Raw genomic sequence first — 27,878 nt, 5'->3', positions numbered from 1 at the left:
CACGCCGAGACAACGTGTGCGCCGAGTGGCAGACTACGTGCCGTGCACGCATTTCAAATTCCCGTCCGTTTGTCCCGTTCTCCGCATTGTTTCTCTCCCTTTCAATTAATCTCCTTCAATTGCTCCAGTTGAGCTCGTCAATGAGACAATTAGAGTGCCGCCAACTCTTCACTCGAATGGCAGCAATTTAATTTGTCTCTCGGTGTGACTGCCCAGAAGTGCCTAATCCTCCGCAGAACCCCCATCGTCATGAGCACCAAGGACGCAAGTAAGGAGTCGAAGCCCAAGAGAAGGAGTTTCGTGCGGAAGGCTTCGAAGAAGTATCACTTTCCAGAACCCAGGTGAGCTCCCAATGAAACCCTAGAATTTTTTTTTGCGGTGTGAAAGTGAGGCGAAATTATGCGAATCTCGAGCACATTTTCACGCGCGTTTCGTCGGGAAAACACGGCAATTGCCGATAATCCACATCTGGATCGAAAAGTTGCGATTCTCACTCAGAATATCAGTTTGTGGCCTCCAACGGTGGGAAACAGTTGTGCTCCAAACGCTATTTTTCCTCACACACATCTATAAATAGGCCCCCCAAAAACGGCCCACGGACCGCGAGACCACGTATACTTTCATAAAAATTTCAATTCGATTTTCCTGGGGGTGAAAAAGGCGAGTCAAGAGACAGTCGAAGGTTGAGAAAGGCGGCAATTTTATCAGCTTTTTTCCCTCTCCTGATAAAGAAACGCCTCACAGTGCGCAGGCTTCCGTTGTGCTTTCCTTTCCCACCGTCACGAGTGGACATCAATCCCAGTGACTATTTATAAGTGACGAAAATGCGTGGCTGAGGCGTGTTCTTGCTCTCTGTCTCTCTGGAAACCTTAAAAGAGTTCAGGGTAGTTTTCTTCCCCCGCGCGTCGCGAGGCGAGATTTTTTCCGTCAACCCCTATTGAACTTTCCGCCACAATGGGACTCCTGAAGCGCCTGAAGAAGTCTCCCGGGGGTGGAGATCCCAACTCTCCCACTTCTCCAACGCACAATGAGCAGCAGAAGAAGAAGAAAAAGTCGCGGCGAAAGTCATTCTTTTCGCTCATTTCCCCCAGTGACGTCACCGAAGGATCGCTACAAGTATGGGCAGGATTGCCGCCAAAGATCCGGCAGGATCCGAGTCTGGCCTCCTTCCAGATGGAGCACAATCGCCTGCACGGCGGTGAGTATAAACGACTTCTATGCTTAATTATATTACAATTTGCACCAGAGTTGAGATGGCGGGAAAAACAATTCCATCTAGATGATGATAAAGATTAAAATAAAAAATGTTGTGTGATAAAATGGGAATGAAAACTTCAATATTCTCTATATTTCTCTCAAATCATTTGATTAGTTTTGTCAATTATGAAAAAAAAGTTATGAAAATGTGACTTTATAACACAATTTTCTTATCAACCATCACCATTTAAATATTGACTCAAATATTGTCCCATTTCTCAAGATTAATTTTCATATGGAATAATCAAAATGATGTCAAATTATAAGTTGCTCACACAATTCTTTAAAAAATTTACCTTCAAAATCATTACTTAAACACTAATCTTCGCTCTGTCCACATCTCAACTCTGGTGGTGCCTCCCACTCGATACAATTTTGAAAAACGCACTCGCGAGAGCATCAATTGCGAAGGCTTTTCCTTTTCTGGCGAGAACAATAGCGCCAATCTTCACGTGACCAGCGGTTCTCATGCTAATTCGCAGGTGATTCGCACGAAGAGCAGTTGTGCGGCACGAGTGAGGATAGCCACCCGGAGGAGATCGCACTGGCGGGCCACGAGGACGACCAGGAGTCCTCTGACCACTCCGAGTCCTTCATCACCATCAAAGTGCCGGCCAGCCAGGATACCCACAAGCCCGACGAGCTCGAAATCAGGTGAGATTTGTGCGCCTAATTGGATTCCCATCAGTGATTGTGGGTGATTTTATTGGCCATTGAGCTGGTAAACATTTATTTGCACTGGCTGGTAAATAAATCTTTCGGCACGATTTGGAGGATGTGTGAAAGCTCGTGCCAAGAGAAACAAACCATCCAGACACGAGAGCGACAATAAACACCAATTTATTGAGATCAAGGAAAATCGAAAAGCCAACCAAATTAGTAACTGAGAATAATTATCTCTCAACTGGTTCTCTTGGCGATGTCTTCATCTGGGTGCAATTGTCCAAGAATGAGTGACGATGGTTAATTTGCGATGTCTTTATATAAATTAAAGCGAATTGAAGAGTTTAAATTCCAGTTGAAGCACTGACGGGAATTTAATCATTCTCTTTCAGCACGCATCCAAACCCTTCTCATCACTCTCCAGACTCCCATCACACTCCAGAATCTCATCACTCCCCTCACAATTTGCCCCACAATGCCCACTTTTACCTTCATCATGACGATCACAAGGAGGATCCGAGGAGGAAATACTTGAAGACGGGCTTCTTGATTGTCTGCTGGCTCACCTTCGCCATTCTCCTGGTGCTGAAGAAGGAGAAGATCTTGACCACCAAGACCCTGTCCGTGCCCTACAATGACTTTAAGGGATACGAAATCAGACCAATGCCTGAAAATCATGTCCGGTTGACGCTGGAAGGAGCTTTTCTGCCCAATGAGTACACAAATGAAACCGTGGAGTATTTGACAGTGGCTCTGCAGCTGGTGACCTTTGGCTTGGACACCAATGACACGATCAGTGTGGGAGAGGCTCAGTTGCTGGAGAACATTGGGGATGTGTGGAGAATCCCTTTGGTTAACACCTCGAGCCTCGATAAAGCGCCAATCATTATGAAGAAACATCAATTCACCGTTGATCCTGATCACATAGCCTATGATAATCCCGATCTTGGCGTGAGAATTAACATGTGGACGACGAAACTGAGTGAGGACTTTGCTGTGAAATTGACTTATGACGTGAAGCCGATGAATGAAGAAGTTGGCGTGATTTACGCGGCGATCATCATGATTCTGCTCTATGTTTTGATCATTTGGGAGATTGTTCATCGCACATTTGCCACATTGATCATGTCCACGCTGGCAGTGGCGATACTGGCGGGACTTGACGATCGTCCACAATTTGTCGAGATCATCCAGTGGCTGGACATTGAGACAATCATGCTCCTCATGTCCATGATGATCTTCGTGGCTGTGCTCACGGAAACTGGCGTATTTGACTTGATTGCTGTGTACACATTTAAATGCACAGGAGGCAGGATCTGGCCACTGATCCATGGCCTCTGCGCTATAACAGTTCTCGTCTCGTCCTTCCTGGACAACGTGACGACACTCCTTCTCCTGGCCCCAATCAGTATCAAGCTCTGCGAAGTGGTTGAGCTGAATCCCGTGCCGATTCTCATGGCAATCATCGTGCACGCCAACATTGGCGGCACTCTAACGCCCATCGGTGATCCTCCCAACGTCCTAATCACCACAAATCACTACATTGCTAAGCATGGCGTGACTTTCCTCACTTTCACCATTCACATGGCAGTTGGTGTGATTATCGTGAGCATTCAGACGATGATTCAACTGAGGATCAAGTACAGAAAACTGTCAGATTTGCGTCTGAAGATCCCATCACAGATTCAGGACCTTCGACGCGAGATCGCAGTGTGGAAGAGGGCAGCTGCCTCACTCTCCTCCTACTCCAAGGATGCCGATCTCGTGCGCGAAACCTTGCAGAAGAAGGTGAAGATATTGCAGCATCAGCTGAAGAAGAAGTCCACATCTTGTGGCGTTGAGACAGCAGTCTACAAATCCACCATGGATGAACTGCAGAAAACGTATGGCATCAAGAACAAATCACTTCTCATTAGGACAGGAATAGCCTTACTCTTCACCATCGCCCTGTTCTTCATTCAATCCGTGCCGGAGTTTCAACGCCTCACGCTGGCTTGGTCAGCACTTCTGGGCATGATGTTGCTTCTCGTGCTCACGTCAAGAGACGATCCCGAAGCCTTCGAGGTAGTCGTTGCCAGAATTGACTGGGCTGTTCTGCTCTTCTTCGCGGCTATGTCCTGCATAATCGAGGCTGTCTCTAAGCTGGGCTTCATCCACTGGATAGGGAAGCAGACGGAAGCCGTTATTATGTCTTGCTCTGAAGATTCCAGACTCGCAGTGGCCATCATTCTCATCCTTTGGGTGACGGCCATCACTTCGTCCTTTGTGGACAGCATTCCGGTCACAACAATGATGGTGAGTCTGTGAATTTCTTTGAAATGAATCAATCTTACTTCTCCACATTTCTAGATCCGCGTCGTTGTTTCCCTGGCAGAGAATCCGGCTCTCGGACTGCCTCTGCAGCCGCTGGTCTGGGCCCTGGCCTTTGGCACTTGCCTGGGTGCCAATGGGACTCTGGTGGGAGCGTCTGGGAATATCTGTGCTGCCGGCATAGCTGAGCATCATGGCTACAAAATCTCCTTCATTGACTACTTCAAGTGAGACCCTTGAAACTGTTCTTTCGCAACAAACTAATTGATCCTTTCTCTTGCAGATTCGGATTCCCTCTGATGTTGGGCAGTGTCGTTGTGACCACTGGTTACTTAATGGTGTCTCATGTACTTTTTACCTGGCACTAGATTAGACAAAATACTTATTTTGATGAATTTTACCCATTTTGTGTGCTCCTTTAGAATGTTAGAAGAGCATATTTTTATGATAGACATGTACTTAGGGATGGTTACCTCAATAAAGAATATGTAAATAAATACTATTAGCATCCGCAGCGTCTCTAGCGATCTAATTACGTAATTTCAACAGGAAGAACAATCCCTCATGGCCGAGAATGTTGGATGATGAATTGACTTCATAACAGGTGATTCATAATTTTACCGATTGTACACACAATGCAAATAGTTGTGTCTTTTTATAGACCCATAAAAATAGCGACTAAAATATTAGCATTTTCCTCTATTATTGCCGTCAGTTCGCATTTGTAAGTTGATTAAAATACAGCTAATGTTATTCTCGTGAAATGGAACAAATGGAGAAAAAATGAAGCTAAAAAAATATCGAAGAGAAACAAACAATGAAAATCGCGTGGACCATAAGTTCGGGATTCCATTCCTGAAAATTTATCGTTTTTTCTAGTAATGGAAATGCCTTGATTATGAATTTAATATCTTTGACTGATTGTTAAATCTCTTATAAGTTTTCTTATGAGCTATATTTATGTGAAATTCTGAAGAGTCAAGTATTTTCCTCTTCTCTACTTTACTTTATCCTCCAATTAATTTATATAGCCACCATTCAACCCACCTTGACTGGAAAACTCTTAATTAGTTCCAAAGAGTAATTCCAGGCATTTTAGTAATAATTCTGGAAAATTGTCCGGATATTGTTTCAAAATACTTCCATTCGAAATTGCGCATAAACTTTACAGTCGTTGAAAATCTATACAGATGCTCAATTATTCCACACAAATTCCGCATATTCTTGGTTCTTTGCGGGTCTTCTTACCAACTGTCTCCCCTCCAATGCTCTGCAGTAATGCTCAATTTCACTTGCCTAAAAATAGCGCTAAATTGTCTTCTCTCCCATTTGAATCAAGGGCGCAAAAATCACCCTCTGCAGTGAGAGTAATTGGATGAAATCTCTCGAGAAGTTTTCTCTCTCCTCGTGTCGCCAGGATCAATAAATATACTTCCACATATGTGAATTTCATGGGAAAATCAGAAGCTTGCCGTGCGTTCACGGAAAAGCGCTTTCATTTGCCTCGTCCTAAGCAAATTTACCTATTCGACGGCCGAGAGACCGGGGCGTTAATTTCCCGCAGAGACGCTGTTCCGACTTCCTCAAAATAGCACACACCATCCGCAGAGGGGAAAGCTATCGATCGGACAACTTTCCACCCATCGCCATATCAGCTGCCGAAGTCCAGTGCCACACGATGTCTGGTGAAGTTCACACGTTTTGAGGGTTATTCAGTGTCACCGTGAAAGTGGTCGTGATATCATCGCCGAAGACTCACCACGCATTGGCAATGGGTGTCCTTAAGGAAGCCGCGTGCCCCATGTGACGCACAGCCGGAGTGTCCGTCAGATGCAAGAGGAGGCGCCCGTTGGCGAGACCGAGGGGGAAAAGTCCCGCATAGCAGCCGAATGTGTTGGAATATGTGTGATAAACTGTGCAAACAAGAATCCAGAGTGGTGGCAGCTGAGGAACAAAGTGCAATGATTAACGGAGTTTATTGAGTGATTTTGCCCGTGAAGCAACTTTTAGCATTTATTTATTTCCACCAAATACTTTGCATCTCGCCCAGAGTTTCACCCATCATCATTAGATTATGCGATCCACCCAGTGATCAGGATTCGCTGTATAGTTTTATCATTTCTCACCACACTCGCCATGCCGAATAGCTTAGGACCGCCAAAAGCATCTCGATCTGGCATTGCCTTCGTGAGAGTCCCTCCGGAATCTGATGATTCTTCCCATAACAGCCATGATTCACCGTGAGTTGCCATCAAACTGTTTCACTGTTGTCTCGTTTGCTCCATGTGCTTGTTTTTCTCGTTTTCGCCATTGTCAAATTGTGCACCCAATTGTATTTAAATGGTGTAGTTAATACCACTAATTAGTGATTCACTGAAGATGCGCAAAGGCTTGATAGAGATCGAGTGATTTCCAGGATTCCCTATATTATTACCATTTGGGACAACATAGAATTATACCTTACAATCTCTGTGGAATTGTGCAACGCCACGCGCTCACTTTGAGCTTGGAAATCATGAAATCTCCCATGATAGCAAAACTATCACTTTATATTGTCTTTCATCTGCTATAATTGGTGAATTTGTGCCAATTTCGAGGTAGTTTTTCAAGATCACGTTTTCCAATCACACGTTCTTCAAGTGATGAACTCTTATTAGAGGCCTTATTAGCCTTGCTTGTGGTGGAAAAAATAAATTTGGATAAATCCAAAATGCGTTGTGTGATTAGAGGTCAACAAATTCAAACACTTTCATGGTTTGATGACTCTTTGGATCGCTCGCTGTGCAAACAAATTGGCGCAAACAAGTCGTATGGTCAATTGGCATTTCTGCAATTGATATCAAACTATTTGCCCCATCAGTGTTTGTCCACCCACCTTTTCATGGGAAAAATACTGGGAAATTGATTGTTTGTCCGAGTGCGCGATGGATATGAAATCATCCTAAAATTGCACCATAAACACACCCGCGACGCGATGCGGAGGAGGAACTATTGTTAACCTCCTGACACGCGTGAGTCACACACACACTTGAAGGTCTAGGTTAAGCTTTAATGGGCGGAGGTGGGAAAAGTGGATTAAAATGCAAACAAACGTGAAGTGCGAAACTCCCTTGCGCAATGATTCTTTTGCAACTCAGAGACGAAACGACTAATTTCTCCTCAAATGCAACAGGCACACGCGTCGTATTGATGTTTCAATTAATTTAATTACAAGTGGCTAAGCAAATTGTTTGCAGCTGCCCAGAAGTGGCGATTGTAATTCCTTTTTAACGCGTCCACACAAGTTGGACGATGAGTAATAAAAGAGACCCTCTTCTCGATTAATTAGCTATCATTTTAACATGTCGCACGCGCGATTTCTCAAATTTAAGTTCAAGTGAGATCAATTTGGAGAAAATGAGCAGAGGATTCTTGTTGACTGTTGAAATTAGATGGACATTTCATAAGAGAGTGACACCATATTCAATGTTATTAATTACAAATTGTTACCAAGTAATTATTTCGCCTTGCAAGTTTCACAATATCAATTGACAATGATGATTTTCTTTCTTTGAGCAACGAGCGCGAGGATGTGAAGAAACATTCATAATTGGCAATTACTGTCGACGCGGCAAATCGAAAGCTCTCTCGAAAGCTCCTCAATTGGGATTGAATTGATCTCGAGGATGTTTATGATGTTTCCGAATTCTAATTCCAGCACGTGGGGAAGAAAGTGCTTCGCGGGCACTAAAAATAGCGCCAGAGAGTCGCAGAAAATCTAATTGAATCGATCGCCAGGTGCCCGAGGGAGGGTGTGAGTGGCTGTTTTATTAATTGATTAAATAGCTCACTGACTCGCCATCATCGTCACTCGTTGCGCACGTTATCACTTGAGAGGAACGGTGGAAAAATCTGTCTGTCTCACACTCCCATCCGTCATGTCAAATCGATTTTTCCTATCCAGAATTTATGTCTTCTCCACCCTCAACATTGACCCTGTTTTTCACATTCAACAACCACCCCCGAAAAAACGAGCGCCACCCAATATTCTTGGGCCGCAACACGCGTCATTGAGGGTGGTTATTTGAATTTTTCATTGAGCGCCACGAGGCGGAGGGGAAATGGAAAAGTCCTGTGACACAAGGAAGAAAAAGGAGAGATTGTGTATCTTTTTCTCAAAATCTCCCATTGAAAATCATCGACGACACATCAAGCTTTGTTGCGAAATTGAGGGTGCAAAAAATGTGGCAATTTTGATAATAAAGTTTCCACTGCTTTTTTTACTCCCACAACAACACATAATTAACTCTCTCTCGTATGATTTCACTCTTTAAACGTTTTTTATCGATCGTAACATTTTTGTGAGTATCACACAAGTGGAGTAAACATTTGGAGAGGCAAATATTGAGTTATAACTTCAAAAATACCGATACATTCTAGACGCAACTGGAAATTGACTCTCGAAACAATATAAATTGTATCTGATAAATCTAATACTTAATTTCCTTAATGTGTCTCGAGAATGTTAGTGATTTCCTCTGAAATTTTGTAAAATTGATTTATTAACAAGTTGAACCTCAAAGTCTTGACATCCTTGGTCTACAATGCACACTTGTGTTCAGTATTTTTGCACATGAAATCCCTGTGAATCTCTGCCAAAATTAATATTCATTTTCATTTACATTTGCATTTCACTGAGTCTGAAACCATGGATTTTCATATTACCTACATATGTATATGCTTTTTCAATTAAAATTCACTCGTTCTCATGATAATTATTCCTTGTGTGCGATTCGTTTCACAGTCACGGCGAGTAAACTTACATTACTTTAATATCTCGTCAGAAATTTATGGGGCAATTTTGATAAAGATAATCCAAAAGCAGTGCTTGATTGCTACTCAAAGCAGTGACAACGATTCTTTTTATCTATGAGAGACACTTTTATGTCTAATCGGCGTGACTGATTAGTACAAATGTGGTGGAATATTATTCAATTAAACATCCTGTAAAGTAGATTTGTTGGCCAGAAAAAGAACTCTCATATCCAATTTCAGGATCCACCGTAATCCGGTTTATATTAAAAAATTCTCTGATGAGTTTCACTTAATTTAATTTAATAGGTCGCACTTTATTAGGCGCTAATGAAAAGAGAGTGTTCACTTTTTTCGCCTTCGCCCCGGAGCGATCCAGTAACCTCGCAAATTGACCAAAACCTCACCAGCAGAAGCACCTTGTTATCATTCCAATTTGCTCGCAGGTTGCGTTTCCATAGAAATTAATATATGTGGTTTTTTTTTTAACTCCGCCATGGCGCAGACATGGCCACCCTCCGCCCCCTTTGCAATGACTTAATTCTGACGGAAACTGCGGCGGTTTCATGAGTATAATCACATGACATTACTCATTTAGTCAGCGCCAAATAACCGGTTCATTGTCTGGCCCATAGTCAATTTTGCATTATTGTTGGTAATTAGATGTCCAGTGCCAGCAAAAGAGCTGTCTTTACCCATATTTACCTGCTGCTCGACATTCAAAGTCAGGGCTAAGGTGGCAATTCGTCCGAAAAACCCCTTATCGATCAGATTCTTTGCTGCAAAATGTACTTTAAAGTCTGTAGTCGAGAAACTTGAAAATCCTTTCTAATCTGGTGAAGATCATTAAATTCTGAATGGAAAATTCCAAACTAGAGCACTCTGCAGAGCCACGCGCTTCTCTCAAGCGTTCATTTTTCAAAATAAGCCATAGTTTTGTATGCCTTTTATTCCTTTCTCCCAATCACGCTCACTCGCAATGGCGCATGTGTGGGAAAACTCCATTCAATAGCATTGAGTATTGTTGTGCGATCGTATGATTAAAAAATATGTGATTGTAAGGTTTGCTGCACTTCTTGATCTGGCTGATGATTCCGTGAGATCAGGATCTTCCGTGATCAAGATCGCGGTATGTTTTGGTGATTAATGTGTCGAGGTTAGTGATCGAGTGTTTTTTGTCCAGCTGCAGAGATCAATCAATATTTTGCACAATTGCGATTGGGATGTAAATATTTGTGATGCGTGACGAGAGTCGCTGGGGAGATGTTTTGATTGACATCATGGATGATAAAGAGGCAGATGTATTTTTTCTGTCTCGCGAGATCATCGCGCGGCCAAATTCTGCAAGTGACCTTCCAGAAGTGGCCATTCTTACCTCAGTCCGCGCGCAGAGAGTGAATTGGCGATCAGTGAGCACCGTGAAACGTGTGGATCGCCCATCGATCACTCCACACGACTGTATGTTAGGTGCCTATGTAGGCGCCTCACTCTACATACAGTGTGCTGTACATATAGTAAAGTCGTTATATAGAAATTCGCAGTTGGTTGGTTACATCGCCACCACATAGTCGACTAACATTCCGTGTCGAACTTCTGCTGCGAGCAGATCCCATTTCAATTTAAAATACGTTCTTCTGTAAAGGCACAAGTGTTGCGCTGTGCCTCTTCGGTTTGTTTGGCCTCACACCATCGTGGTGGAAGCGTCGCAGTGACACAGCCCGGATGCAGAATAAGTGAGGAATCTGTGCGAATTGTTCGCGTTTCGATGGAGAATGAACGAAATGAGTAAAAATTGTGCAAATTAATCTCAATACTTGCCAATCGACAATCAATTGCTTGCTCACTTGTGGCAATTTTCTCACCAATTTTCCGCTTGGCAATCGATTCCATTTTCTATTGTACAATTCGAAGTGAATTTGTGGACACACTTGCCAGTGCATCTTTGGAGTTGCGATCGCGCGATCTTGTGCGGGTGACCAAGAAAATGTGCCTGACCTCCGATCGCCGGTGATCGGCGTGAGAATCAGTCGCAAGAAGTAATTTCTGATTAAAAATAACGTGTGCTGAGTGGAGAATTGTTCGATGGAATATATTGAAGAAGAGAGAAAAACGAGCAGTGATTCACATTAATTGATTGGGGCACCGATTACAGTTGGTGTGGCTGTAATTGTTACTTTAAATACGGAAATGAGAATAATGGACGAAATTGTGCTCAAGTGCGTGAGATGCTAATAACATTGGGAGAATTGTTCTGTCTCCCTCACTTTCATTTTTCTCCCTCGTGATGATTTCTCAATTTTTGCAAAAATATTTTCCATCCTCTCTAAAACATGCCACTCTATGTATACATTACAATTCAGTGCTCTGTACTTCCCAGTACATGATATTTTTTCGACATGATCTCTGACCCTTCTTGATTATTTATAATTATCAAATGTAGGTTTCACCAGTCACATCGCTCGAGAATGATTCAATATTTGCGTCCATGGGCTTTTTTCTCTGTTTATATTCCATGTTTTATGCCCAGAAAAACCATTGAGAGGCGCAATCACATGATTATGTGGCGTGAAGTGAAATTGATTGCCGAAGACATGGCGGATTTTCCTCCTTTTTCTCCTTCACGTGTCCATTAACATTTCACAACTTCCTCGCTGTGATTTTCATGCTCGCTTAAAATAATATCTTTGTCCGAAGGTATATGATGTCTTAAAATTAGAACTATACCACGCTCTTCTTGTCTCCAAGTATAAAATTGAACCTAAATCCACTCATGAGGAATTTAGTTTCACAATTCACACTCAACTCCGTGCGGCTTTCCTATTTCGTGCAGTGAGAGAAATATGAGATGGGATCATTAGATGAGGGAAGATAGTTTTGCAAAAGAAAAGAGAGCATCACTGATATTGTGATGAAAAGTTCCATCCAAAAAAATTACACCTATTCTTCGACACAGGAAATCATTTGCACGAGACGTTAATTGAGAGTTGTTGGTAAAAAGAAAAGTGGGTGATCTTGTGAACTGAGAAGAGGATCAACAGTGCGCCAGAATGAAGGTCAAGGCGGCGGGAAAAAGGATATTTCTCAGGAAAAAGGGCAAAAGAAACTCTGAAGAGATTGTGAAGCCAAAGTAAGTAGAATCTCCCTCAAGATCGCCATCCATCATCAACTAATTGCTTGCATAAACACTCTTCAATTGACTGTCATGATTCCTTGCCATATCGTTTAGTTGAAATAACAAAGTAATTTGCGCATGATCATGGGGTGTGATTACAGAGGGATCTCGAGTGTCATCCCTAATAATCATTGCCACTCGGCATTTGCCATAAATCACAATTGCTGGGAAGAAAGAAATCTCGTCATATTGTCTCAAGAGCTCCGTTCAAATGCCTTTGAATTAATCAAACTCCGTCAAATTGATGTGGTTGCAAATTGCTGGCTGGTTATTTGTAAATTCTTCGCCAATACGGGGAGGCGGAATGAAACAAGAAATATTGACAATCACTCGGAATGGAATTCGCAGGGCATTTGCATTTTTCGCTATGGATGACGTAAATTTACTAATTACTGGAAATAATTGCAAATGAATGCCTGTAACATTGAGTGTGTGCTTCTCGTTGGCCAATGAGAGGAAAAGTGACGAGATTATACTTATTAATTGTGGTCTATTAAGTGATTTACCTCTGAGAGACGGCGGTACAGTGCCGAAAAGAACTGTGTGATTTATTTATGGTAAATCAATTTATTAAAAAAGAATTCTCAAGCGATTTCAAGGGCGAGGAAATCCCCCGACTAATGAAGTAATTTCCTGGGCATTTCGGAAAAGAAGCGTGCTCGCTGGAAGATTCTCGGGCACATGTAAACATAACAATGGAAGCACACGAATAAATAAGATAAAAATAAAATAGTAGCAGCAAATCTAATTCAAAACAATAACAGTTTCCTATGTACATTTTCCATACCTAATTTATGCAACAACTGTGCCAGATGAAAAAAGGCACAGAGCCGCATGCAAACGGCCAGAGATTTCTAATTTGCCTGCATTTTGAAAGCATTTTGACTGTTGCAATTTGCCTGAACAATTTCTCTACAGACGTCACGCGTCTAATTCTAATGGTTTTATATTAAATTCAATTCTAAACTCACACTCTGCGAGTTTGTCTTTTTTCACCTGTGCATCTCGCGTGGAATAAAACATCTCGTGAAAACATGTGCTCTCACCTCTTCGGCAGCCAACCTGTGGGAAATTCACCTATTGTTGTGCATGAGTTTTGCATATGATGGGCGGCTGAAGTGGGGGAGGCGAAATGAAGACAATTAGCATCCATTTGCCGTTTTTTAATATACCTTTTTTCCATCAGACAAACCAGGATTTTCTCTCTCTCTACACCTCAATTCAAGTCTCAATCAACTTTTCGTGGCAGATGCTCTGTGGAGCACTGAGAGAAAAAGTCACACAACGCATTATTTTCGCGCGCGCACAGAAGATTAGCTAAATGGGAACGACGCGATGCATCAAGTTCAATAACCTTGATCGCCTTTCCAAATCAACAATATTATATAAATAGTCAATATATCGGGTGGATTCTTGTCGCCGATCGAATCATGTGAGTTGAAATGCAAAAAATGCATCACACAAATTGTTGTCAATTGCATTAAGAGGCGCGAAGTTGGTCGCCAACAAGCTGAAAACCACTCAATGAATTGTGATTTTGTATATCACAACAAACACGCATTTCCATGCATGACTTCTTTTGACCATTGATATCAACACTCTGTGAAATTCGAACATGCCGGGAGCACGCGCACGTCCGCAATTTTTTCCTACCATCACCGCCAATTTGTCGGGCAGTGTGAGTTGAAAAAAAAAAAGTATTTCGCCGTATAATTGTCTAATGAGATCCAGAGTGATCACTAAAGGCACTCGTGATGCCAAAAGATAGTTGAGGCTCAGCCGAAAGATTATGTGAGATTGCAAAGTTCAATGAATTTTGCACTCAGAGAAATCACATGTGAGTCTCTTAAGTTAAGAGGCGTCACCTCGAACTTGATTTTCACAATTCACATTAAGCATTTAGCTCTGCTAAGCACACGCTTAGTCATTTACTGGAAATTTTCTTGGAGTTTCCCATGAATTCTCGTGAAAATCGCATCAGTTGCGTTTCAATTCTATATACGCTTATCTGAAAATTGCCTCTCATTTCACTTTTGCTGGAGCAAGTAAATTGCGACGCAAGTTTTAATGGAGAGGAAAAGAGAGAAAAAAATTAACCAAACCTGTATTTTGTGTTGAGAAGTGGTTAAACTAATCTTCAATTTTTTCTTATTGACTCGAAAGTCGACAACAGGTCTATAAAAGACAGACAAGACGGGCGCGGAGGCATAAATTCTCACAGCAGAAAAAGTGCAAAAAGCTTAAACGTGAATATTAATTGGGTAACTTTTTGAATCTCATCTTCATAATATATTAATCTTTATGGTGTTTTTGGCTGAAAAATTGTATGTATTAAGTTAAGATATGCAAGAATTTAAGGATAGAAACCGGTCGCGAACCGAACACAAATTCACCGCGTCTGAATGTGAGTTGAGGATGAACGCGTTAGCTGAAATATTAAATTGTGAAAAACTGTTAGGAGAACTGCCCTGAGGCATTTCCCTATAGTCTCAATTAATCAATTGCATCCAATTCGACCATTGAAATGTGAAATTATTTCAGCAGAAATTTGTGTGAGAACTTCTAAATGAATTGAATACGGGAAAAAATCACAACTATCGCAATTCTCGATGCAAAGCCGCCAGTAATCAATTATCAGTGGTAATTTTCTCAAGATTGAGAATTTCCCACACACATAGAAAATTGAGCAGTCTCGTGAGGTTGGAAATTACTGGTTTTGCCATGCCATTTTCTTACCTCTTTGACAAAACGATGCATTTTATCGATAGTCCACATTCTTGCCATCACATTTTAATTGCAATAATCTCGCCAGTGTGAAGCTGGTTTTTCACTGGATTTCCTACTTTCCATAGTGCACACACCTTTTGAGCTCCATGAGAGATCGATTTATGGGTCTCTTTTTTGCATAACACACTCGCTGATACCAGTAACACACATTTTCACAGCGAAAAAATCAACCACGATAAGACATTGACTTAATAAAAACACCGAGAGTGGAAGAAATGGTGAGAAACTCTGTTAATTTCTCTATCATAAATCTCGCGAGCCATGATTATGATGATTGTTGTGTATATTTTGCATGGAAGAATTATGGAAATTTATTCGCAAGCTTCTGCATTGCGAAGATCAGAATGGAGTGATATCCATGAATGGACACGGGAAATCATTCATAACTTTTTGCTGGATCACCTTCAGACCTTCACGGGAAAAGAGTTCAGCTGAATATTGTTCTCAATTGATCATGCCGCTGATGAATCATCATCGCACCTGAAAAAAAATAGGAAGGAAAACTATATGATGAAAAATACCAAAACAACACAATTTTCAATTTCCCCGCATGACGAATTTGTGTTCTCGTGACGAAAATGCCAATTGCGAGGAAATCACACTTAATTTTCTCTTGTCGTCAATAAAAGAGACTGTGAAGTCCATTTAGTGTCTGCAAAAACCGAGGCTATTTCAGTCCACTGAAAAGGGGGAAAATCAATGGCATGGTCCTCACGTCATGGGCCACGCAACAACACTCCATGACGTCCGCAGATGCTCACAGATCTCTTATGATTTAGGGTGTTTGGTGCCAAAATCTTATCAGCCGCGAGCCATGCCACAGACACACTCTTTCACATTATTTGGTCACTTTTATGTGAAGACAAGCAGGTGAGCTTATGAGCTCAAAGTTTATAAGCACGTGATTATTGGACGGGGATTAAATTCATGTTCACATTTTCAATTTATCGTCATTTTTTTCCACACTCGCACTGACGTCGCATTATGACAAAATTCAATCAGTTTACGTGGGTGAGAAGTCTCCCACAACAGCACATTGCAAATTGGAAGGAAAATCGTGAAATGTATGAGAAATTTCAGAAAAATTGCTTCAACCGACGCTAAAAGCACGAAATAACAAAGATGTGAACTCAATTTCATGCATTTGGTAGTTTTCCAAAGTGTTTTACAGTGAGTTAAGACAGGATACAAGAAGAATGATAGAACTTTTTGCATAAAGTCTATGCAAATGTTCAAAATTTCCACACGATGATTGAAAACTTCCCCCCTAATTGTGTGACTGTTGTGTGAAGTATTTGAATTTGCGCATTGCTATCTTCTTCAGATATTTTTCCTCCGTCACTCTTCCTCGACCGGCCAAAGGGGGTGGGGTTGGGTGGATGGTCACATAATGAATTTGTCGCACGTTTCATGGCATTTTTCCACACTCGAGCACGATTGTTTCATCACATTTGCCTGGACTCGGGCAGGCATTTAATGAAATTGCTAGAGCATTTAACTCAATTGAATCAATTCAGTGACAAAAAAGAATATTCTCACACTTATTTGTAACGCATGGACATAGTGGACGATAATCTTGGAGCATTTGTGGGGAGATGACACATGATCTATCCACATACTCGAGGCAATTGTCTTTTCGCCTTATCTAAGATGAACTTCAATTGCTTCTGACATATTTATATGCCACTCTGGTTAGTCTCTACACAGTTGTGTGTTTTCAGACACATGGCAATGTCTAATAGAATTCTTTTTTACCACCAATTTAAGCCAAAGTGTTCATCAGAGATGGCTGTTTATGTTTTCACGTTATGACTGAGCCAATTGATAAGGATCGCTGGGGTAGAAATTTTCCGGGACATTTGTGATTTTTCATGGAAAATATGGGATCTTTCGGTAGTATTATCAAACTTGTGCTTCACTTCTAGACATCATATTGGAATTTCCACAAAAAAAACTGTCCAGCAAATGTAGCGTGAAATGGTAAAGTGCGGTATATAGATAGTGATATACATGATATGTAATATGTTAAGTCATACGCAGACAGAGATGATAACACATCGTCCATTTGTACCTCTCAACATATACAAATTTGACTTGTGGATTTAGTTTGAAGGAGAGATTCGAAAAGTCTCAGTTCTGTCTTCAATTTTATCGCGAGAGGTTCTTCGGTCTCCAGTGTCCCTAATTTCTCTGGATAAGCGCTGTGCCCCAAATTCCGAATACGTGGTGTCACAGAGAGACTAATTAGGGCTGATCTTTAGAGCGCCAAGTTGGAAACGTACGGGAAAAAAAGGGAGAAACATGAGCTGTGAAATGTGATCTATGTGAGATGAGCTGAGAAATTGGATTTAATTCCCATTTGATTGTGAATTATTTGCGGAATCAACGACGAGAGAGTGGAACAACAGATCGGGAATCACCTTCAATTCCAAAAATAAAAGATCGAGCGCGCGAGGGGGAATTATTTCGGTGTTTGAATTATATATTTACCAAAAATATTGACCATCGGAGAGGCGGAAATAGAGCTCGGCAAAAGGTTCTCCCGAGTGAAAGTTCTTTATGTGTGTGCTTTGAGACCACTAAAAGCATTAGACGTACGCGAATGTTTATTGCCTAAATATTGTGAGAATTCAGAGACGAGAATTGGGCTCAGACGGCGCAGACACTATATCCCCAAGAATATTGATAGCATCTCTCTTCACAAATAATTCTGTACTCATCGGAGAGACTAAGAATAGTTTCCAAAGTGAAGTTTATTTTTAAACCCTGTGTGGTGGTTGGTGTTGGAAAATATTATCAATATTTTTTCCTACACTCTCAAAATTTTCGTAACACGCCTCTCGCATTTGGCACAAATCCAGTGTGTTATTCGTCACAAGGTTTCATCTTATCGTTCGGACACCACCTCATCTGCAAGGAAATAGATATCGCAGTTGTGTGTCCAACGCAGCACGTACAGAACTAACCATTGCACAGACTGAGGACAGGGAGAGAGAGAGAAAAGTCATGTTTCTGGTTTTATGATTAACAGCTTGTGAGAGTTTTCCAGACACACCGCATTTCTTAAGCACAACTTCTTGTGATTGTCCTAAAAAGAAAAGCATCAGAAACACATATTCCTAACATATTGTGGTGGTGAAAATGTCTGAGAAGGAGAGCTTCCTGAAGAAGCTCCGGTTCAAGGATTCCAACAGCCACAAGCCTCCATCCCCAAAGCCACCCTCAAAGCCCGCCAGTTGCATTCCACGTCAATCATACTCTGGTGTCTCCCTCAGTGAAGTCACGGAAGGTGCCCTCCAGGTCTGGCGAGCGCTGCCCGAGAAAATCCGCCAGGATCCCAGCTTGGCCAGCTTCCGGCAGGAGCACGAGCGTCTCCACGGTGAGTAGCGAAATTCTTTACTCCCTTATTTCCACGAAATCGTGACAGGAAATTATCAATATAATTTCATATTTGATGAATAGCACTAATTGTCGCCAGTAGCCGTGACTTAGAGTTCAGTCTCGACTTGGCCTAATTGCACAGGAACTCAGTGTTATCTTTTCGGCTCGGCAATCATTTAAATACATTGTTATGATCAGTTGAAGGAGAGAAAGAGAGTGATGGTGTGGCGTAAAGTGATTCCAGGCAGAGCTGATCACTTCCTAGATGTCAGATTAGAGATTGAATTTGCATGAATTTACAAAAATAAATAAACACATAAGGAAGAGTCCGTAGAATTCATAATTATTGAATGAGAAATTCCGTGGTCAGTAAAATTTCCATGAATGAATACTAAAATTTTCGCAGAATCAATTTGAAAATTGTCGTCATCGCCATTTTGAACAATTAATTTTTCTCACAATATGACTAATGTGTCTAATAAATTTATAATTGCTCTGATTATATCACGAATTCGCAAGTACACTCCAAGACAACACACTTCACAGTATCTGAAGAGCATCTCAAGAGCAAAGATTCAACCCCCACTTGAGTAATGAGAATTTATTGCTTTCGACACTTGATCTCAATCTCATCTAGAATTTGTTCCAACTCCAACCGCCAAAGCCACAATTCTCGACGCATGTCTTAAGTAGGAAATTGCAGGAGGGAATAAAAACAATTCTCTGGGATGCAGCGCGCGATGCCTTCGCGGACAAAGGTTACCTGCTCACTCGCGAGAGGGATAGAATTGACTGATTGATGTATCCCGAGAGTGATTGTGTCCCATCCAGGGTTAGACTAATAATAGCAATAGTAATTCAGCTCAATGCGTCGCAAGAAATTGACCTTTTATTGCTTCCTCCCGAATTAATATCAATTTGAGAGACAATGGCCACCCGATGGAACATCAAAAGAGGTCCATTGCATGAGAAAAAACATGATCAAAGAGGAGTGATGTTGCAGACGATCTCTCTGGGCTGTCGGTGTAAATATTTCACGCGATAATTAAGCTAAGTAATGCCGAATTATTGTGCGTTCCGAGACACTGGCGCTCAGAATGTGTCGGCGAATGCGTGATAATGCTAATTTAATTAGAAGTCACTCCAGTTTCCTCATCACCATGAACTCTCGCTGAATATTCGCGCGCTCTTTTTTCCCCTCGCATTGTTTCACAATTTCACCCATGCGCCAGAGCGAGGAAATTTTCCAGGCGTGTGAGCTCCAGAAATAGAGTTTCCACCCAAAGCAAGTCACCCACTGTTGTTATCACTTGGCAAATAATTACAAAATTGAATCTATTGTCCATCATGGTGAGCAATTGGTGTTAATGCTGTAATCGTCGCGAGATGGGAGGCAGTGCGGCTTCCTTGACTATATCCCAGGGATTTTTCCTTTGCTCGCCGCGCGCGCACATGAAACGATAATCTCACCACTTGCAAAGTGATTTATGAGAAACAGTCTGAGGTCAGTCTTCATGCAAGAAATCCAACTTTTTAAGAGGGAGATAAAAATACCTGGCAAATATATATTTATTTTCCTACGCATTGAAAGAAATCTATACAATTTCTTATCTATCGCAGGCATTCTCTAGTAGACCTTCTTTGGGAAAATTACATGTTGTATTTTATTTATTTATCTCAACGATCTGAGAGCACTTTTTTCAAGTGATCTCAATGCTGCACGCAAACTTTTGAAATTGACACAAATACATATCATAAATATTTTTGAAACATCAATTCTATAGAATTCCTTTGCCAAAGTTGCGAATATGAGATTCAGATTACTTGCGTGAAGAGTTTAAAAGACGCCAACCGTGATAGTGAAGAGTTGTTAAATTTATTCAAGACTATCTATTTCCTTGTTAGTTTGCCCTTTAAAACCAGTTTGAACCTCGTGCTAAGATTCAAAAGCTCACACTTAAGTTTCCAATTCTTTTCTTGATAATTTCTTAAGACAAAATTACGGCTATTACATTAAATGTCTGCAACAAAATGCAAAAAAAATTATCTCAATAAACACATACTCATAATATCGTGCAATTATATCTCGATGAAAAAAGTGTAGATTGATGATTGCACATCTGGAAACATGTGCACTCGAACATTGTAGATGCTCTGTAATTGTTGTGCGAAACAAGAGATCGATCTCTAATTACTCCTCTACACCGTTTGCTGAATATTAAATTCTATTTGCGATATCGCAGCTCCAGATGATTGAGGGCTTCTTGTCTGGGGTGATTAAGTGAGAAACGGAAGTGGCGATCGCCGCCGAGCTTGAGATGCTGAGAATCTCTGGACGCCGTTGACTAGGTCAGGGCTGCGATTGTAATTCCATCGGAAGTGGCGAGCCATGGATTGTGTGTGTCTAAAAATATGACGGAAGCCCGCCAAGTGGAAACTCAACACCCATCACGGTGCTGAGACACGTGTAGTGACGCGAAATCTCTCTCTTCACGCTTGTGATAATGACAGTGCGGATTGTATTTCCATCAGCAGATTCACTCCCATGTCTTGTGCTTTTCCAGGAGGTCTGCCATTCGATGAAGATCCACTGCCCAATGAAGATGTCTCGGCGAACGGATCGACAAATGAGGCGCCCATCAGCAATGAGTTCGTCCAGATCAGCGTGACGAACGAGCATGGCCAGATGAAGAATATCTCTGGGTAAGGCGTTCATTAGTAGTCAATCAGCGAATAAGTCCGATTAATCGACAAAGCATTAATTTCCTCATTAGTCACTCACTAAGCGGTGATTTATATTTTCATTCATGATGCAAATATTGCGCTTACGTGGGCGGGGAGAATGATTAATTGTATAAATAGAGATCTCAAAAGAGCTTCTTTGTGGACGATGCAGCTGCTCTGAGATGCCAAATATTTCCGCATTTTTCTCTAATTACGCTGCAAATCATGTGTGGAAATACATTTCATATTTCATATAGAGCACATAGAGACTCTCAGACAGGAAACATCCCTAATTGATTGCCCTATCACAGATACTTTCTTGTTTATGCGAAAATTGAATTGTTGGGGCTTACGAACCCGAGGCCTTTAGCCTGCTTGGTCATGAACCCGTCCATTGACCAACTCGTGACCCTGACGATAGCGATATTAAATAGGTCATGCATATTTTAAAAGTAATCAACATTCCCCAACCGAACGCCGCGACCCGTGGCAGCTACTGTTGGTGCTCCCAATCCTGCAAATAGAAATCATCTCTGATCCCTCCTTATCGAGATTTGGCGATAGTGACGGGGTTTTTATGGTATCTTTCCAGCGCCAAAGATGACCAAGACATGACGGATGTGGATGACACGGATGCAGTGACGGGCCACAGGAAGCAGAACAAGTGGGTGAAGAATATCAAGATTGCCATACTATTCATGGTGTGGATGCTCTTCACGGGCATCCTCATGTCATCCACGGAGAAGACGCTCGAGTTCCGGCAACTCGCCGTGCCTGAGGGTCAGATCAAGTCCTACACCCTTCCTCAGGCGCCAGTCGGATCGCGAGTTGGCCTCATCTTGCAGGGCGCCTTCTTGCCAGTTCACTACAGCAATCTCACGGAGAACCGCCTCTCTGTCTTCGTGTACCTGCAAAACGCCACCGCGGCAGTTCAGAGTGACAACAGTAGTCAAATGCAGGACTTAACGTACTACGAGGTAAGGCAGTTTGTGGCACAATTGCTGTGAACTTGAACTAACTCTCGCCCCAATTTTCGGTCAGAATGTAACTGAAGCGTGGCACATCACACTGGTGCAAGTGGACATGATCGATACGGTGCCGGAATTGGTCCAGAAACACAACTTCGACCTGAGTCAGACGGTGCTGAACAAGGTTCGCAGTGGCAGTGCTGTTCTCCAAGTGAAGATGGTCACCAACGTCAATGCCAGTCTTCCCATGCAGTTTGCCTATGATCCATCGCCGATTAACAAGAATGCCGGGATCATTTATGCCGCCATCGTCCTGCTGGGACTCTACATAATGATCATTTGGGAAGTGGTTCACCGCACATTCGCCGCCATGATCGCATCAACGCTGTCCATTGCTGTGCTGGCGGCTTTGGATGAGAGACCGTCAATGCCAGAATTGATGTCCTGGATTGACGTGGAGACACTGCTACTGCTATTCGGCATGATGATCCTCGTGGCGATTCTTTCAGAAACAGGCATCTTCGACTATTTAGCCGTCTATGCATACAAAGTGAGTTTGGCAATGGCTTTAGATAGTGGAAAAAACATTGACTCACCGGATGTTTTTCACAGATCACCAATGGCAGAGTGTGGCCACTGATAAACTGCCTCTGTCTCTTCACGGCAATTATGTCATCATTCCTGGACAATGTTACTACAGTCCTCCTCATGACTCCTGTTACAATTAGGTACATTTCCAATAAACATCAGCGTGTGATGGACAAATGCTAATCTTCTCTTCATTCCTCAGATTATGCGAAGTTATGGGACTCAATCCCGTCCCCATCCTCATGTCCATGATCATCTACTCAAACATCGGCGGAGCCTTGACACCAGTTGGCGATCCTCCGAATGTGATCATCGCTTCTAACTCTCACATCGCGAAGGCCGGCGTCAATTTCACCACATTCACGCTGCACATGACAATCGGTGTGCTCCTCGTAATGGTCCAGACGTACTTCCAATTGCGTTTCAAGTTCAAGAACATCAACGATCTGCGTTTCACTGAGCCGCAGGATGTTCAGGAGTTGCGCCATGAGATCGCCGTGTGGCAGCGCGCGGCAGCATCGCTGTCGTCATACTCAAAGGATGAAGATCTCGTGCGAGAGACACTGCTCAAGAAAGTCAATCGCCTCTCGAGGATGCTCAAGAAGAAACTCGTGTCCGGATCCGTTCCTATTGAGAGTTACAAGACCACACTCGAGGAACTTCAGGCCAAGGTGAGTGTCCAGCTCAAATCACACAACTCTCAATGGAATGAAAACTCAACTTGCGCTCTCTCTCTCTTTATTCTTTCAGTATCCCATCAGGAATCGCGTTCTGCTGGTGAAGTCTGGAGTCACATTAGTCTTCGTGGTGGCATTCTTTTTCTTGCATTCCGTCCCAGAATTGCAACGTCTGTCGCTTGGTTGGACTGCTCTCTTGGGAGCAATTCTACTGCTAATTTTAGCCGATAGGTTTGTCACACCTCCCTTGCCAAAATGGGTGTGTTTTCTTGATTAATGTCATGTGCTTTTTTTCCAGGGAGGACATGGAGTCAGTTCTGGCCAGAGTGGAATTCTCAACGTTGCTCTTCTTTGCCTGTCTCTTCGTCCTCATGGAGGTGAGTCACCCATATTCTCTTTCCTGTTCTCTTTTCTGAGACACACACTAATAATATCTCCTCATTTTCGCTAATAGTCTCTGGCTGAGTTGGGCTTAATCGACTGGATCGGGAAGCAGACGGAGAACATAATTTTGTCAGTATCTGAGGAATCTCGACTCGCTGTTGCCATTCTGCTCATACTCTGGGTGTCGGCAATAGCATCAGCGTTTGTTGACAATATTCCATTGACCACGATGATGGTGAAGATTGCCATCTCTCTGGCTGAGAATGAAGCTCTGGACCTTCCTCTGCAGCCACTTGTTTGGGCACTCGCGTTCGGCGCTTGCCTTGGCGGCAATGGAACACTCATTGGTGCTTCTGCAAATGTTGTCTGTGAGTTAAAGGCCAAAAGATCTCTTCATCTGCTTCTTTGCGGACACTATGTAATTGAGAAATCTTCTTGCAGGTGCGGGAGTGGCTGAACAGCATGGCTATAGATTCACTTTTGTTGAATATTTCAAGTGAGTATGCATGTTTATCACAAATTTACTTTACTGTGACGAAATGGGGAACGAGATGATTCGTATCTCAATTCTATACTTAATCCCAGAGAGAGATTGCATGCACTTTTTCATGTCGTGTGTGTTAAAGTTGTGTTTGCCGATGTTTCTATCTGATCAACGTGATGGTTTGAAAGGTCTTTGATCTCAGAAGATGGGAAGTTTTTGCGAAATTTCGCGGAAAGTTGATTGGTCAATAGAGTTGTCACTTGATTGAAACATAAAAAAGCTTACCATAGTAGCACAATATAAATTTTTAAACCTTATGGAAGGAGAAGAGAAAGCCATTGTCTAAGATAATGGAAATTTGTCAATCAATTATTTGGAAATTAGCAGCATTAGCTGCACTAACAGCTGCAATTCTCCTCTGTGAAATGATGACAAACCAAAAGAGATATTGAGAAACATTTTCACTAACGAAATACTTTTCTTCACTTTCCACAGAGTTGGATTTCCAGTCATGATTGGAAGTATTGTCATAGCAACAGGATACTTAATGATGGCACATGTTCTCTTTACATGGCACTGATTGGCACCCATGGGAAAGTCTCTATAGGAACTCCTGTGCAAAAGAATCTAAACTACTAATGTTAAGTTGCATTGTGCTGAACATGTTTCTTTCCGATGTTGTGTCTTTTTCACAGATCTTTCTCGTTTCCCCCCTTCTTTTCCCTCGTATTTTGTCCGAGTTGCATCATGAGATCATCAGCAAGATGGCAAATTGTATAGGAATTAATTTAAATTATAATAGGTACACATAGAATACTGTTGAGAACAAAACACAATCTAAATTGGTTAATTATGTAGATAAGGAGTGTGATGCTGATGCGCAACAGTGACATCACACAGCATTATTATTTTTATTTTTTAAGGTAATTAATTAGATGTGAAGAAGCCTTTAGAGAATCGGTTAAAGTTACAACAAAAGGAACATTCCATTGTACAGAGCTTACATGAAAATGCGAATGGCGTTCGTCATGTTAGGATTTTACACGTAAATTTTACGAAATATATTTACAGATTAGTTAGAATAGAAAAAAAATGAGAGATGAGAGAAAACAGTCAATTACACTGCACGTTACAATTTATCCTAACATAGAACGAAATAATAAATGAAATCGATAGAAAATGATATTATTCCTTTCTTCTTCAACTCAAACTCAATAGATTTTTCTACAGTTATCCAACAGATTGTCTCCAACATTTTATCAAATACTTGAATAAGTTGTTCAATATTCAGAAATTGAGAGAGAGAAATAAAAAAAAACACTACACAAAAAATGAAGAGAATTCATTAGAAAGGCTGTTTTATATGCAATATTCGTGCCTTATTTAGTGTAATAAATAGAATTATGTGTAGCAATTACATTTTAAATTGTTCTAAATGGATTGTGTGAGGAGCGTGACAGCTGTTGCTCTCGGAATGTTTTGAGAATCCTGAAGAGAATGCAGAGATTGTTAAAAATTTTGGCAGGAAACCCAATGTTGACAGATAAAAGTCGCGTTTACTTGTGAAGAACACACAACAACAAGAATAAAATGTTATAAGAGAAATATAGATAAGTATGAGAACTTAGTGAAGTGAGCATTACTTTATGTTAGACTATTAATTCAGTATTAAAAAAGGAAACTATATAATGTAAATATATCAACTATGGAAAAAATCGTGCGAGAAAAGACAATTATTCTATAGTGATGATTATAAAGAAAATGAAAAGAAGATTTATTCCACCGGAAGAGCATAAAAGTAAAATCACATTTTAATTTTAAACGATTCTCTCGCCCCTAAAATTGTTAATGATCACTTCGCGATCCTCGTCAATCCAATTCCACATCCATCAGATCCTCTGTGATCTTCTTGCGATCGAAATTGGCAACTGGTGGCTTGAGCGATGGCGTCTTGACGAAGACACGATGGCGATCCTGGAACTGGACAGTGGAATCTTGCGTGTCACCGGGCAGAATGCCCAGAGACTCATCTGAGCTCTGTGGCTGCGGATCCTCCTCTCGATCTTCGCTCTTCTTGCCGTACAACTTCAGCAACTGCTTCAGGGATGATTCAGGAATCAGAGGCTTCGTTGGCACCTTTGGACTACCCATGAGAACCGCTGTGATTGGATGCTCTGGATCTTCAGGCTGTAATTCCTGATTTTTGGCACTCTGAGACCAATTCATGAGCCAATTGTTGGTCTCCTTCTTGGGAGGCTGCAAGGATGAGTGATGTGGTTACTGGCGTAAATGGTAACTATGCTCAACATACTCTGTAATCCTCCGGATTGACATTCCTCTTGCTGTTGGTGTTCGTTGTGTCCTCGCCACCGATGGGTTTTGTGAACTTTTGCGGCCCCAATTCGACCAGCACCTGAAAATCCGCATGCTCTCCGAGTCTGTATCCGAATCCCAGGCGCGAGTCTGTGCCCTTTCTGATCTGTGGTATCGTCGAGAAGACGATGCCGAGGAGCGAAGCAAACTCCTCCGGCACAACGAAGTGACCAGCGGAAGCTAGAAGAGAGCAGTTCTCCCCTGAATTGTGATATAATTTCTTCAAATTCAGTGTTAATAACTCAAACTTGATCGCAACACGTGAAGCTACAGAGTGTGAAATTAATTCACGGTTCGGAGTTACAATTTTTTTTTCTGTTATTGTTTCAAGCTCAATTTATCGGTGTTGCATGCTCAAAAGTGCATGAAGAGATGGTTAGTCTGCAAATTTTGGAATTTCTTATTGTTCAAAATTCCCCACAAAATATCACAGAGGTAATTTTTTACTGTGTAAATATGACAACTCTAGGCATAGATTACAAAAGTGGTAATCAATGGGTGTTGCAAAACACCTCCATTAACGTTCACATTTGAATGAATGTGGAGTATTTATGATTTTTGAGCGATTTCTCGAAATGATTTAGGCTCCGAGCGCGTGGATTTCTTCGGGAAATCATGTGAAATTCATTCCTTATTCGCGTATTCGCGAAGGAATGTCTGCACAGCATAAATTGTATACAATATACATAATTTTAGTGGAATTGTTGGTTTTTCCTGCCAATGACTGTCGCTTGCACAACTTGCAGCATAAAGTTATGCAACTCTAGCGAATTCTAAAGTGACGCTTTTTCGCGTGGTATGTCTCATTGGGAAAAATCCACTTTCATTTTCACTTCAAATTCATCATCACATCACACTCGGTGACCTTTTGGGCCAGCATTGAAATTCCAGTGAAAGTAACAGCGTGATTTGACCGAATTATCCATTGCATTTCCACACTTACGAGACACGAGAAGCAACACGCCAAGAAATGGCAGAAACACTCCACTCCTGAGCACCATTGTTGAACTCCAACTTTAAGACAAATCACACACTTGATCACTCTTTTTTAGCGAAAAGAGACAACAGAATAAAGTTTCCCAACTCAATGGGAAATCACATCTTCTTGTCTGCGAGAGCGTCTTCGTCTGCCAGCGATTTGTGTGTTACTGTGTTGACTGATAATTAATAACTGAAATTGAAAATAAAATGAATTCCAACATGACCCTGTTTTCAAAAGAACTCTCTCTTTTGCGTTTCCATGGAGAGTGTGTGAGAGAAACACCTTTACGCACATGGACAGTGCCAAAGAGTGGAGACTGTTGGCTTAGGCCGCGCAT

The 27,878-nt window shown here is 41.7% G+C and overlaps 3 protein-coding genes across 8 annotated transcripts; 2 read left to right on the top strand and 1 right to left on the bottom strand.

Annotated features, from left to right (window-relative positions):
* The first annotated feature begins 74 nt into the window (after nt 1-74).
* LOC132262316 (P protein-like) lies at nt 75-4,727 on the top strand. 2 transcript variants are annotated; one of them, XM_059761557.1, is made up of 6 exons: nt 75-341; nt 1,092-1,198; nt 1,740-1,911; nt 2,313-4,215; nt 4,270-4,457; nt 4,514-4,727. In XM_059761557.1, the coding sequence occupies exons 1-6, from the start codon at nt 250-252 to the stop codon at nt 4,596-4,598; spliced, it is 2,547 nt and encodes an 848-aa protein (XP_059617540.1). In that variant the 5' UTR covers nt 75-249; the 3' UTR covers nt 4,599-4,727. The 2 variants fall into 2 exon arrangements, with proteins under 2 accessions (XP_059617540.1, XP_059617539.1); XM_059761556.1 differs by lacking the exon at nt 75-341 and having other exon boundaries at nt 515-1,198.
* A 1,059-nt stretch (nt 4,728-5,786) lies between these two features.
* On the top strand, nt 5,787-25,990 carry LOC132262317 (P protein). Of its 5 annotated transcripts, none has more exons than XM_059761563.1 (13): nt 5,788-6,224; nt 11,975-12,148; nt 18,256-18,359; nt 20,926-21,064; nt 21,678-22,062; nt 22,127-22,603; nt 22,666-22,781; nt 22,844-23,312; nt 23,392-23,549; nt 23,617-23,695; nt 23,773-24,070; nt 24,144-24,198; nt 24,682-25,990. In XM_059761563.1, exons 2-13 carry the CDS (start codon nt 12,069-12,071, stop codon nt 24,764-24,766), a joined length of 2,445 nt encoding a protein of 814 aa, XP_059617546.1. In that variant the 5' UTR covers nt 5,788-6,224; nt 11,975-12,068; the 3' UTR covers nt 24,767-25,990. The 5 variants fall into 5 exon arrangements, with proteins under 5 accessions (XP_059617541.1, XP_059617546.1, XP_059617545.1 ...); XM_059761562.1 differs by lacking the exon at nt 5,788-6,224 and adding an exon at nt 10,570-10,806; XM_059761561.1 differs by lacking the exon at nt 5,788-6,224 and adding an exon at nt 10,846-11,057.
* Nucleotides 25,991-26,055: 65 nt separating this feature from the next.
* LOC132261699 (uncharacterized) lies at nt 26,056-27,563 on the bottom strand. Its single transcript, XM_059760624.1, has 3 exons — nt 27,503-27,563; nt 26,498-26,739; nt 26,056-26,442 (listed from the first exon to the last, which is right to left on the bottom strand). Exons 1-3 carry the CDS (start codon nt 27,558-27,560, stop codon nt 26,056-26,058), a joined length of 687 nt encoding a protein of 228 aa, XP_059616607.1. The 5' UTR covers nt 27,561-27,563.
* Nucleotides 27,564-27,878: the final 315 nt, after the last annotated feature.

This window comes from Phlebotomus argentipes, unplaced genomic scaffold, assembly GCF_947086385.1.
Source record: "Phlebotomus argentipes unplaced genomic scaffold, Phlebotomus argentipes genome assembly contig_15, whole genome shotgun sequence".
Taxonomy (NCBI): Eukaryota; Metazoa; Arthropoda; class Insecta; order Diptera; family Psychodidae; genus Phlebotomus; species Phlebotomus argentipes.
The sequence above is the reverse complement of the archived record's forward strand: the minus strand, read 5'-3'. Positions and strand labels throughout refer to the sequence as shown.

What these genes read in the sequence shown, in the direction of transcription:
- LOC132262316 (XM_059761556.1), top strand. Translation starts at nt 955, where the DNA reads ATGGGACTCCTGAAGCGCCTGAAGAAGTCTCCCGGGGGTGGAGATCCC. An exon ending in TTCCGGTCACAACAATGATG is followed by an intron (nt 4,216 to 4,269) that starts GTGAGTCTGTGA and finishes CCACATTTCTAG; the next exon opens with ATCCGCGTCGTTGTTTCCCT. An exon ending in TCCTTCATTGACTACTTCAA is followed by an intron (nt 4,458 to 4,513) that starts GTGAGACCCTTG and finishes TTTCTCTTGCAG; the next exon opens with ATTCGGATTCCCTCTGATGT.
- LOC132262317 (XM_059761558.1), top strand. Translation starts at nt 6,367, where the DNA reads ATGCCGAATAGCTTAGGACCGCCAAAAGCATCTCGATCTGGCATTGCC. An exon ending in GTCTCTTCGTCCTCATGGAG is followed by an intron (nt 23,696 to 23,772) that starts GTGAGTCACCCA and finishes TTTCGCTAATAG; the next exon opens with TCTCTGGCTGAGTTGGGCTT. An exon ending in ACTTTTGTTGAATATTTCAA is followed by an intron (nt 24,199 to 24,681) that starts GTGAGTATGCAT and finishes CACTTTCCACAG; the next exon opens with AGTTGGATTTCCAGTCATGA.
- LOC132261699 (XM_059760624.1), bottom strand. Translation starts at nt 27,560, where the DNA reads ATGGTGCTCAGGAGTGGAGTGTTTCTGCCATTTCTTGGCGTGTTGCTT. An exon ending in CGTGTTGCTTCTCGTGTCTC is followed by an intron (nt 26,740 to 27,502) that starts GTAAGTGTGGAA and finishes GCTCTCTTCTAG; the next exon opens with CTTCCGCTGGTCACTTCGTT. An exon ending in TCAATCCGGAGGATTACAGA is followed by an intron (nt 26,443 to 26,497) that starts GTATGTTGAGCA and finishes TCATCCTTGCAG; the next exon opens with CCTCCCAAGAAGGAGACCAA.